Here is a 12568-nt window from a genome sequence, read left to right on the forward strand (position 1 = left end):
TGCATTTCATATTCTGTTTTTCTAAACAGATTTTGGGACAAAAGGAGTAGGTCCGGTAAGGACCGATTTTGGCCTCAAATTTCAGTTTTATCTGACGAAAGATTTTGACCACTTTTTAAACACTTAAGTGTCTATTTCATATGATTCTATTAGTTTATGTGAAAGATTTAACTTTATTAGTCATTAAAAACGATCCGATTAAAGCTCAAATATGAAAAATCTACCAAATATGCGAAAAAATGTCACTTTTCAGATGGTTTTTGTCAAAAACGAAAGTGGCCGCATCCGTGTTCATCCTCAATCTTTATATATGTTATGTATTATCATTAAATACAACTTCCATTTCAATATTTTGGATGAACACGAATGCGGCCACTTTCGTTTTACACGGAAACCGTCTAAAATTTAAGTAAAATGCTGGAATTGTTAAGATTTCAGTAATTTAGCATGACTTAATGGTGCTAGTACCCAATATATGTGCATTGTATTGTCAAAAACAGCCCATATTTATGTAGCAGCACCATTCAACTATCCAATAAATAACTAAAAGTTTACATTTTAACAATTTTGTAAAACTGTTATATTTTGGGGCCAAAAAGGGGTCTTACTGGACCTACTCCTTTCATACTCAGTTTCTGGCATTATATACAATGAACATGGCAAACAATGAGAATGTTTTTTTAAGATACAGCTGTTCATGTACCCATAATATGAGAATAATGCCGATTGAGTTTTAAGCGATAACAAATAAAATCGCTGTACAATTTAAACACTTTAGTCTTCTGTTTAACCTTCACGAAAAGGGTGCAGCGTCCATTTCATTCAAATCGTTCACGATCTTTAAAGTTATAAAATTTGTTTGCGCAATACAAAAAGCTGTAAAAAAAATGTTTAAAGTCTATTTTGGTATGTGTCCCTCAGCTATGTCCAACAGATTAAATTTTTTATACTAAAAGTCTCTTTTTACTTTAATTGTCGAGTCTCAACTAAATAATGGTGTATGGAATTTTATGAATACCAAAAAATATACTTTTCTAAAAGGTGGAATAGTCAACCAAATCTAAATGCCTTAGACGTATACTCGGAATCGGTAACAGCAGGAATTTATATCAATGCAGGGGCGGTTCCAGCCATTTTAAAAAGGGGGGTCCTAACCCAGGACAAAAGGGGGGGGGGGTTCCAATTACATGTCCCAATTCAAATGCATTGATCGTCCAAAAAAAAGGGGGGGTTCCAACCCCCGGAAACCCCCCCCCCCCCCCCTCTGGATCCGCGCCTGCAATGGCTGACTTCTGCATGGGTACGAATTTCGGATTAAGCAAAATATTATGCGAGAAAAATATACAAATACTTTGACATGCATTTCTCAATATAAAAATGATATACCTAGGTCTTAATGTATATAATATTTTTGCCGGTGTTTGTTTTCTTTGTACTGATTAAGTATGTTGTTAGACATATTCATTTAAAAATGAATTTGCTACAAAACATGATATTCAATATCATATGTATCTCAATACTATAGAAACAGAAAAAGTTTTTCTAATTTAATGTGAAGGACCATGAAAATAACTGGGTTTTAAATTTCAGTGTCAACTCATATAAAAATACCATTCTCACGAAGAAAGCAGTAAACCTTTTTATTTTGAAATTGTTTAAAAACATCATCACATGAAAATTATTTATTTTTCATAATTAAAACTTAACAGGGTGTAGATTTGCAATGTGGTGATATATAAGTGTTTCTTTGTGAAAGTGTTTTTCTGCGTGTGGTGTATATAATTAAAAGAAATAAAATAATTTTCTGTTTGAATTTATAACTGATAAATAAAAAAAATCTTTTCAATTTTGGTTAAGGTCGCGGTCCTTTAAAATATTCAAAAGTCAAAATATTTAATGATTGCAATTAAAGTGGTTTAATTTATAATTTCATTTGGTGAAATTTACGATAAATAATGACAAACTCTTCGTGTCAAAAAGCAATTTAAAGCTGATTCATTATTACATTCAACATTTTAAAACTTTGGTTTGGTCTGACATCTTAATCAGCCGGGTAAGCCTTTTTCTTTATTTAGTAAAATATTGTGCGAGTAAAATGTAGACTGAATGTTCTTGTATTCATGCCGTTTGCATGTACTTGCTTAAAAAACATATTTACAAAAAGATGACTTCATAAACTAAACGTTTTTTTTAAATTAGTTATGCATTTTTTTATGCGTATTTCTTATTTTATTGTGTTCGAATGTATCAAAATGTAATACTGTAGATTTAGCTGTATCGTTAAAATGCATAGGGAAAAATCTAGCAACACAAATCTAGAGCGGTGTATCGATAGCCTAGGAAATTGGATACATATACATATATATATATATATATATATATATACATACACCATTGAAAAGTGTTTTCTCTAAATAAAAACATATAGATGCATAATAAATTTCTAAACTTTCAAAGCATCACACCCAGTTTAGTGAAAACCAAGGTGTGATACTTGTTTCAATACTGTTAATATAAATTAAAGCAATCGGCAGACAGTTTCATAACTTGATTAGTTGTTAGTTATAACCAGTGGAAAGTATTTCAGGAATGTTAAGAAGTGCAGCAATTTTTCATTGTAACATAAAAGCAATTTGTTAGGTGTTCCATAGTAGGCATAGTTGGGCCAAGTCGACTGGGCTGAGGGCTGTGAAATATGGCGTGACACTGACTAAACATAGAGGATGTTGTATTCCTGATAATAGTATGGACCCGTAAAAGTTGTTTCAACTTTGGGGAGGTGGGGTGGGGGTTATCTAAGATTATTCTTTTTTTTAGGGGGGAGTGGGGGGGGGGGGGGGGGGGGGGGGGGCTATTCTGAGATTCTGAGATAAAGTTATAATACGTTTGTTAAAGGACATTTTATATCAGTAACATCAAATAGTGTGTCGGTATAATAAAGTAAACAAAAACAATATTCAAATGTTTACAGATTTTGTGATTTTATCAGTAATGAAATATTGTTACAAAATTTCTAATTAAAAATTAATTAATCATTATTATGGGACATTTTTTTTGTCGCAAGACAAGACAAGACAAGACAAGACATGACAATATTTTATTTGAGTCTCACCTCTTATAGAACATTTACATAATAATATTACAATTTCATATATAAAACAAGAGCCACTCTAAAAAGGGTTATGAGAGACTATAAAAATGGTATATACATTTATATATACACACTTAAAATATAAAACATAAAACGTATACAATATTATGTCATGATAAGTTAAAAATGTCGTGCTAAGTGATAGCACATCTCGCTTCCTCTCGCCAATCAATGAAAACAAAACAAATTTTGAAAAGGGGTCTTAACAAGTCAATTAAAAATCATCTAGTTAATAAACAAATATATAAAACTCTATTTAGTTAAAAGCCAGTTAATAATAGTAATAAAGAAAAACTAATATGAATAAATAAAACAAAGATAATACGGCAATTTGAGCAAAACGTGTCAAATGTTAATGCTAATTCTCACGCTAAGTATACAAAGATTTATAGTTAATTTATATGCTTTTCCCAAATTTATTTAGTCAATATCCACAGTTATTTAACTCATTTCGTGTCAAATTATGTCACATGACAGTCCAAGTGCTTGTTAACATGCAATGTTTTACTACTTAACTTGAACTTTTTTCTTGTAGATTTTTCAAATGATGCTACACGAAGTGACCTTGTAGTTTACATACAAATCGTATAAAAAAAGTATACCGGTAATTTTGAGAAGACTTAATTTAAAAGCCGACTGCGCATAGTTAAACGAATTCAGGATGGAAAAAGGAAAAATATGCACACACTCAAAGTAAAACAAGATATTAAACAAACTTATCCAAAAGAAGAATAGTATGAATAGTGCTACTTGGAATAATACGGAATAGAATGCTCATTATAATTCAAAATTAGTTGTGTCCATTTTCTTTTTGACATGTTAATTGTGTTGTTTTACTCAATTATACGGGAATCAATGCAATGATTCAAAATTATGAGTTTCAATAGACTTTTGGACAATTTCCTAGTGTTGCCTTACTGAATTCTACGGACTACAATGCAGTGATTCAAAATAATGAAAACCAGTTTATTTTCTGACATCTTTGTTCTTGTTGCCTTACTAATAGGGATGTATGCATGTAAAGTTTCCAGTCACTTTGTCGTCACAGCAACAGAGAAAACTTATCATGGTAATATAATCTTCTACAGAAATACTGAAACCGATTTTTTAAAGTTCAATTTTATATGTAATCTTTTTCGGAATTTGCTACTGCATAATTATGTTTACGCATTTATAAATGTATATGAATAATGGAAAGTCTGCCTGGTAGACGTCAATGATTGCACTATGTCATATAAAATATTGTGCCTGGTATTCATATGATAAAATTGAGAATGGAAATGGGGATTGTGCCAAAGAGACAACAACCCGACCATAGAAAAAAACAACAGCAGAAGGTCACCAACAGGTCTTCAAGATATTCATATGAGGAAGACATAATTTTTCAATCAGTTTAATTGAGGTCTGGAGCAGGCATGTCAGTAACAGCTAGTAGTCCTTTGTTAATTTATGTATCGCTGTCATTTTACTTGGTGTCTTTTGTTACTGACTTTTGACTCGGACTTCTTTTTAACTGGTTTACTGTGCATATTGCTTTGTGTTTGATTTTTCTACATTGACCAGAGGTATAGGGGGGAGGTTTGAGATATCAAAACACATGTTTAACCCCGCCGCATTTTTGCGCTTGTCCCAAGTCAGGAGCCTCTTGCCTTTGTTAGCCTTGTATGATGTTTGAATTTAGTTCATTTATATATTTCGGAGTTAATCTTAGTATGACGTCCATTATCACTAAATGAGTGCACATTTTTGTTTGGGTGCCTTCCGGAGCACGCCTGGGGGCGGGATTTTATTGGTGTGTTGCAGACCCATTGGTGGCCTTCAGCTAGCTGTTTTCTGCTCTTTGCATGGTCGGAAATTATTGTCTCTTTGACACATTGCCCATTTCCATTCTCAGTTTAATGTTATAAGCAAGATACATTATACATTGATTGTTTGTTAAGCATCCACTTCTACGGTTTTCGAAGGACTGAATCTTGCCATATCATCTTATGGCAAGATTTAGTCCTTCGAAAACCATGACTCTTGACATTTTGAGAAATTGTATAATTGCAAAGAAAACAATTGTGTTCATAATGCAGTTAGTTGTCTTCTAGTTAATTTTTCAGTTTATTATTCTTTTTCACAGGTCTAACATGCTGGACATGTCCAGAGATGTACAGTAATCAAGAATGCAATGATTGGGCACCAGATATTCCCTGTCCACAAAGTAGGTAGTCACAGATCAATAACCCCAATCAACATGTTACTTATTGGATATAAAAAAATAGCAAAATGCTAGGTTCAGATTGTGCATGCAAAATTAATATTGTTATTCTCTTTCTATGTTGAACATGATAAAGACAACGAAGGTCACTGCTATATATGTTTTATTTAACAAATGCCTTGTATCAAATTTAAAAACATTCTGAATAAATCATTTCTTAAATGGAGATAACATTGACAGAATGTTATTATATTTTGCAGACACGATAAAATGAAAAATAAAACAATATTTTGATTAATAATTTATGAAACCTAAAAAGTTGTAAAATTAAAAAAAAAAAAAAAAAACTTTTAGAGATAATATTTTATGTGAAGGGAAAATATGGTCAGCACTAATTATCAAATTCCTCTTTTGCTAAATATTTGCTAAGTCATATTCAAATATCTTTTTATAAACAAAGAACAAATAGTAAGATCAGAATATGGTATAATGCGAAACTATTATAATAATAGTTTTTCGCCATTTTATGTACAAGAACTAGTATGCTACACTTTCAGTCAGAATTGAAAATTAACAGAACAAATTGAGTTGTCTCCTTTAAACGAATCAAGTTCAACTGGGCTTTAATCAGACATTTTATACATCTCCATTTCAATTTTTATGGTGCGATTTTCTTTCCTTTCAAAAAAATATCCAAAAAGAAATTTTGTTTTGCAGTTTTCCTCTCACAAATTGTAGTATTCATTTTAATATACGTAATGACGGAGAACTTGTTCAATATAAGTGTCATACTAAGGTAGGGGCCTGTAGTTCAGTGGTTGCCGTTTTATGCTGTATATCATATTTGTTTTTTCGTTCATTATTTTGTACATAAATCAGGTAGTTCGTTTATCGTTTAAACTATTTTACATTTGTCGTTTTGGTGCCCTTTAAAAGCTGACTATGCGGTATGGGTTTTGCTCATTGTTGAAGACCGTATGGTGATATAAATAGTTGTTAATTTCTTTGTCATTTGGTCTCTTGTTGATAGTTGTCGCATTGGCATTCATACAACAACTTATTTTTATAAACTATCTTTGTCGCAGAAATTATTAAATTATCAGTTTATTTAAACAATGAATTATATAATATATGATATTACACAAGTCATGCAATTATTTTTCTTAATGCATTTGTCAGATGTACGTATCATAGAACACACTGACTAAAGTTATATGAAAACGATTGGAAAAATTATTTATCTTACTTGACATTAAGTATTATTATTTTTGTTTATAATTTATTTGCAGACAAAACTACATGTGCAACAATTCATAGATTCAATACAAGTAGCAAAGTCAGCATAAAAGTAACCAAATCATGCGTGTTTCCATTGGATTGTGATAAGTCGGTTGTTGGATGCATAACAAGAGAAGGCTCCACGGTATGAGATATCCAATATTAAGGATCATTCATTAATTAATTATAATCAATGATTGATTCCTGTCTAATACTGAAGACTATAATCGTTGACCTCTAGCTGTCTTATAATAGGTCAAACATACAACTATAAGCATTGATTTATAATTTTCTGTATAAATTTTTGTTTCATAATCTAACTGCCATAAAAAAAAATCACCACTCTCTCTTCTAAGAATACCTCAAAAAAGAAAGATATTATGAACATTTGCCACCTAGCCTTTCGTTTGTCATGTTTTGGGATTTTTGTCAGATTTTCGGAATCCTCTGGCTTTATCTATTTAAATGCCTATAAAAAAATTGCCCATTGACCCCCATTTTTCTGTTTATAAATCTTTTACATGTATAATGATAAGCCATCTGTAAAAGTTTTATAAAATTTTAATAATTTTTTAATAATTTTTGAGAACTTCAACTGTCAATGATACAGCTATGAAAATTCAAGAGAGAATATTTTCCCGCCAAAATTTCAATGGCTAATATCTCGAAAACAAGCACATTGACCTATATATTTTTTTTGCTCATTCTATTCCTTTAATATAAACTTGTGATTTGAAAAGTAAATTATTTTGAAACTGAGAAGCAAACTCCCTTGTAAAGGGCCAATTGTTTTAGAATGACTGATACATATAAAACTTAAATGTGTAGAGCCCTATTAAAATAACAATCAAACGTTCACTTGAAGAAATTGGCATCATGTAAAAAAACATAAATTCTGTATCTTTACATTTATGATACATTATAACGGGTTAATATAACGTATTTGTCTAGTTTTACAATAAATATATTAAACTTAGTCGTTCAGTGTATGTATGTTTACTTGTTTTTTGTGTAATTGCTTTCAAAACGAGTTATGCCATTTCAATTGATATTTTATAGTACATTATATGTCTTTTTATGATGCAAATTGAATGTTACACTTCTGTCATGAAGGATGGTTGTCGCCTGTTAAAACTTTTAAACCCGCTGCATTTGTGTATCATATTTGTCCTAAGTTAGGAGACTATTGTTCAGTGGTTGTCGTCTGCTGATGTTTCTCTTTTCTCTTTTTTGTTATATAGATTATACCATTTGTTTTCCTGTTTGACTTGTTTTACACTAGTAATTTTTGGGCCCTTTATAGCTTTCTGTTCGATGTGAGTCAAGACTTCCTATTGAAGGCCGAACATGTTCTTTGACCTATAATTGTTATTTTTTTTTATATACAATATGAATTACTCAGATTCTCTCACTTGAGTCAACTGTAATGTTACCCAGTGCAGGCACAAATTTTGTATACATTAAGCTGAATTTGGAAATTTACATAGGTCCATAAGTCAAATGTTGTTTAAATGGTCTATAGCTCATGGTCTTTTTGAATAATGTTGCAGCACCGGTGACATGCCTTGAAAGGTATTTGGTTATGGCAGTGCAGGGAATTTGATTTTTTGAATTTCAGATCTTGTATATTTTTACTTTTAAATATTCGTGTTGCTTTTTATATAAACACACTTTTTGCTGTTCGTAAGATATCGGTGTGCCAGAGAAAGAATCACTTGTTTCTTTGTTGTCATTGTTGTATTTCCTTACATGTATTTTCCCCATTCTATAAATTCTGTATTTGTTCAGGAGAGGCCAATCGAATTTAACACATACATTTACAAAAATTTAATATCGTTTTGAAGTTTAAAGATTCACTCATTTTTTAGCCATAATTATGTAATCATTTGCATAGCTCTCTATTTTCGACCTGGCATGTTATTAGATTGGTTACTTTGATAGGGTATATCACAGTCCATATCCTCTGTGAACAACAACGAAGGTTACAAACTTTAAGGTAATTAATGTTGAAATCGGGTTACTCCAATACAATATAAATGTTATTAGGGCTCCGCAGTGAATTTGATCAGAATAGGGACACTAACAGAGAACACAATCCCTCTCCCACGGGAAGATCCAACTGACAGATAATATAACGAGTGAGCATTTATAAAAGAGATGTATAAATAATTCAATGTTGTTCTTTTTTAGGAATGTACCTCCTGTTGTACTGAGTCATATTGTAACAAACACATTCCAACAGACGACCGATCGGCCAGTCAGCTGACATCAAACTCCATATCGTCTGCGCCATCTTTACCGCGGAATTCAGGGCTATATTTGACATTGATTGTTTACTGCTTATCGTTGTTAATTTGTATCTAATGATCGATAGATATATCATATGTACCGGGAAAAGAATTTATAAAATGTGCAATATATTTTCTTGATTGTTATCAAATTTTAATTGTGTTTGGATTAACAAACAGTGCGTCTTGGTAACAAATTTAAATGTCTTTTACTTTGTACAGATATAAGGGGTCATATAAAGTATATAAATATAATGTATAGATTATTTGGTCATGGTTTTTTTATCCGCAAAACAAAACTGGCAACAACAATGATAGGTATCAGTTGTAGATTGCGTGAAGAAAAATGATTTATCTTTAGTACATTTGCATATACTGTACTGTGCTGTATTACAGATGATCATTGAAGTTTTAAAAATCATGATTCATGTGGTCAAAAGAAAGAGGTGGAGCAATTATAACATGTATAATCAAATTAAATATAATTATTTCTCAGCAGGGTTATTTTGAAGAGGTTGTTGAATACGTTAATTAGATGTTTAAACATTTTAATTTATTATTTATAATTTATTAGACAAACTTTTTTAAAGGCAAAATAGCCATTCTTTTTTTTAATTAATTTTTAATCACGTGAAGAATATAACACAAACGATACAAACTTCACAACTGGAGAGGTTCGTCTATTTATGAAAAAAAAACACCTGATGGATATTCCTAAAAAAAATCAAAGATACCAAGGAAGCCATAAAAACACATGAATCGAAAGAGGGCATTCTGAGGGGAAAATAGTGAAAAGACCAACATGTCTTCAAAACAGGAAACTTAGATTGCCTTTGAAACCGGAATGATGAAAGTGATCTTGAAGGGAAGCAGTTCCAACATTGATACAATGATAGTCGTCCAACTTTACACTCATGGATTTTACAAAAAATTGCAACGTCTATTTATAATAAGTCGTAAAGCATTAAAAAATAGAGGACTGGTAAAGTTTACATGATCATAACATTATCCATTTTTACATTTAATATCGACCCCTCATATAAAACCGAGTGTGAAATAGTTAGAAAGAAAACTAATTGTATAAGAACAAACAATGAATAAGATCTAGATGGATAAACACAAAGCAGAATTTTTAAAAATTTTGATAATTGTTATAACAAAAATTATAATATAACAAAAATATCGAACTCGAAGGAGAATTCAAAACGGAAATTCCCTTATCAAATGGCAAAATCAAAAGCTCAAACACATCAAACGAATAAAAAACAATAACACAGAAAACTAAACAAAAGTAACACGTACCTCAGACATAAACTACGAAAACGAAAGGCTTTTAACAGGGTGGCATCATTTTAACATTTCTCTACAGCAGTGTTCACGTAGATGAATTTTCTGATAGCATGGACGCAAAACCTATTGGAAAGTACATAAATCTCTCACCTAAAAGTTTTAATCCAAGAATGTCAATATGTCGATCTATAGCGAAATCAAAACGTTGCCTTAGGAAATTTGAACCGAAGTTTCTTTGGTACTTAAACAGTTAAAAGACAATTTGAATTTAAAATGCTAAATTGAGTTCTTACAAACTCACAAATATATACCATTATAGTTTGTACTTAACCTAAATTACTTATTTGATATATACTCAAAGTCCATTGCAATGTTTGACAAAAAAAGACCCAGACTAAGTGTTCATTACGACGTTTATTTTGAATTGATACACTGTGTTCAATGATAGGACTTCTACAGTAATCCCTTGTCGTTAAAGATTTGGTTGACAATTGTATCTGAGAATAAAGCTGTTGAACAAAGCCTTACACATTTTTTTCCCCAGGCATAGTTGAACTTGTAAATTTTGAAATATTTAGATAATGTTGCATTTTTAAAGCTCTTTGACTTCGTCACTGATTTTGCCTCCCAACTGTTTTGATTTGAATACCTCTGTGAGGACTACTGAAGACGAAAAGTGCATACTAAATTGTAAGACTGGTATATTTGAGGTGTTTTATAATTTTGGACATTGCCACTGATGGTGGGCGTTTCGTACCCGAGGGACATTAGCCTTTGTCACAATTGACAAAACTTTTCTGAATTGATGGTTTTTAATGCTCATCAATTTATTCATTATTAGGCCTTTCGTCAATTGTCAATTGTGCGCCACTGATTAATCTTATCTAGACGAAATGCTCATCTGGCGAAATAAAATGTTAGTCCAGTATCGTTGATGAATGTTCACAACCACTGGCTAGATAATTAAACTCATCATAGATACCAGGATTTAAGTTTGATATTTACGCCAGACGCGCGTGGCGTCTACAAAAGACTCATCAGTGACGCTCGAATATAAAAATGTTAAAAATGCCAATTAAAGTACGAAGTTGAAGAGCATTGATGACCAACAATTCCTACAAATTTGCCAAATACAGCTAAGGCAATCTATTCCTGATGTAGAAAAACCTTAGTGTTTCAAACATCCAAAGTTTTGTTAACAGTTAATTCATAATTATGAACATTTCAATGACAACTCAAATCAACACAGAAGTGCTGACTACTGGGCTGTTGATACCCTCGGGGGAAAAAAATTCCACCAGCAGTGGTATCAACCCAGTGGTTGTAAAGAACTCATCATAGATGCCACTGCTAATGGATGTTTCGTGATACAGAATATCACCATCTTGATTTACATTTAATGTACATAAAATGTTCATAAATTGTTAAAATAGTTCGAAACACTAAGATGGTATACCCTATGCATAATGATTGTCTTAGATATAAGGTGCATTTGTTTAAACTTTTAGGTTGTGTTATACTCTCAAACTTCGTCTTTGATTTATCCATCAAAATTTTTTGATTTGAGCATCAATAGTGAGTCATAAACAAACGAAATCCGCGTATCGTACTAAATTGTATGCCTGGTAAATTAACGATGTTCATGACTGTGTACAATTGTTTGTCTGTTTGTCTTTTCATTTTTTGCCATGGTTTTGTCAGTTTATTTTGGATTTATGAGTTTGACTGTCCATCTGGGCTATCTTTCGTCCCTCTTTATAAGGATCGTAAATGTATCAAGACTCCGGTTTTAACTCCATTCAGATAGTAATGTGTCCCGAGTTTCCGATAGTTCCTACATATATTTGATGCTTCTAAAGTAGATACACACTTTAAATCAATAAGTTTTTGTTACACGTATAATCTGCTTTTCTATAATACCCGATAACAGTTGTGTTTATTTAAAAATGTTTTAGGAATTTTGTTTTAAACCAAGTTTAGTTTTATAGCACCATTTTAGTAACTTGTTATGCACTGATCAGGTTAAAAAAAAAAGAAAAAAAAACACCCCAAAAAATGTATATTGAATAAAGGATCAATTCATTTAACCTTGAACATTAATTTTTTTTGAGAGATGAAAATATATAGTTGTCATCAGAATACGATAACAATGAAATCAATTCGATATTTTTTTTAAAACACATGATGAAACATCATACAAAAGAGACCACAAAACACATTAATTATTTGCATTAACACTGAAGATAATGCAATGTTTTTTATGCACGATATATAAAACCTACTTCTATTTTACCTTCTACAATACAACCTCATTCTAAAAGAAACATGGAACAGAACAGTAAAATTTCAACTGATTTC

General features: G+C 31.2%; 1 protein-coding gene across 1 annotated transcript; it reads left to right on the forward strand.

Moving 5' to 3' along the window:
* Window positions 1-2005: 2005 nt before the first annotated feature.
* LOC139512412 (ly6/PLAUR domain-containing protein 6-like) lies at window positions 2006-9191 on the forward strand. Its single transcript, XM_071300021.1, has 5 exons — window positions 2006-2053; window positions 3687-4220; window positions 5277-5357; window positions 6644-6777; window positions 8823-9191. Exons 2-5 carry the CDS (start codon window positions 4106-4108, stop codon window positions 8994-8996), a joined length of 504 nt encoding a protein of 167 aa, XP_071156122.1. The 5' UTR covers window positions 2006-2053; window positions 3687-4105; the 3' UTR covers window positions 8997-9191.
* The last annotated feature ends 3377 nt before the right edge of the window (window positions 9192-12568 follow it).

The sequence above is a fragment of the Mytilus edulis genome, chromosome 2 (assembly GCF_963676685.1).
Source record: "Mytilus edulis chromosome 2, xbMytEdul2.2, whole genome shotgun sequence".
Taxonomy (NCBI): Eukaryota; Metazoa; Mollusca; class Bivalvia; order Mytilida; family Mytilidae; genus Mytilus; species Mytilus edulis.

Coding starts and splice junctions, on each gene's coding strand:
- LOC139512412 (XM_071300021.1), top strand. CDS start 4,106: ATGAAAACCAGTTTATTTTCTGACATCTTTGTTCTTGTTGCCTTACTA. Junction 5,358..6,643: donor AGATATTCCCTGTCCACAAA/GTAGGTAGTCAC, acceptor ATTTATTTGCAG/ACAAAACTACATGTGCAACA. Junction 6,778..8,822: donor TAACAAGAGAAGGCTCCACG/GTATGAGATATC, acceptor GTTCTTTTTTAG/GAATGTACCTCCTGTTGTAC.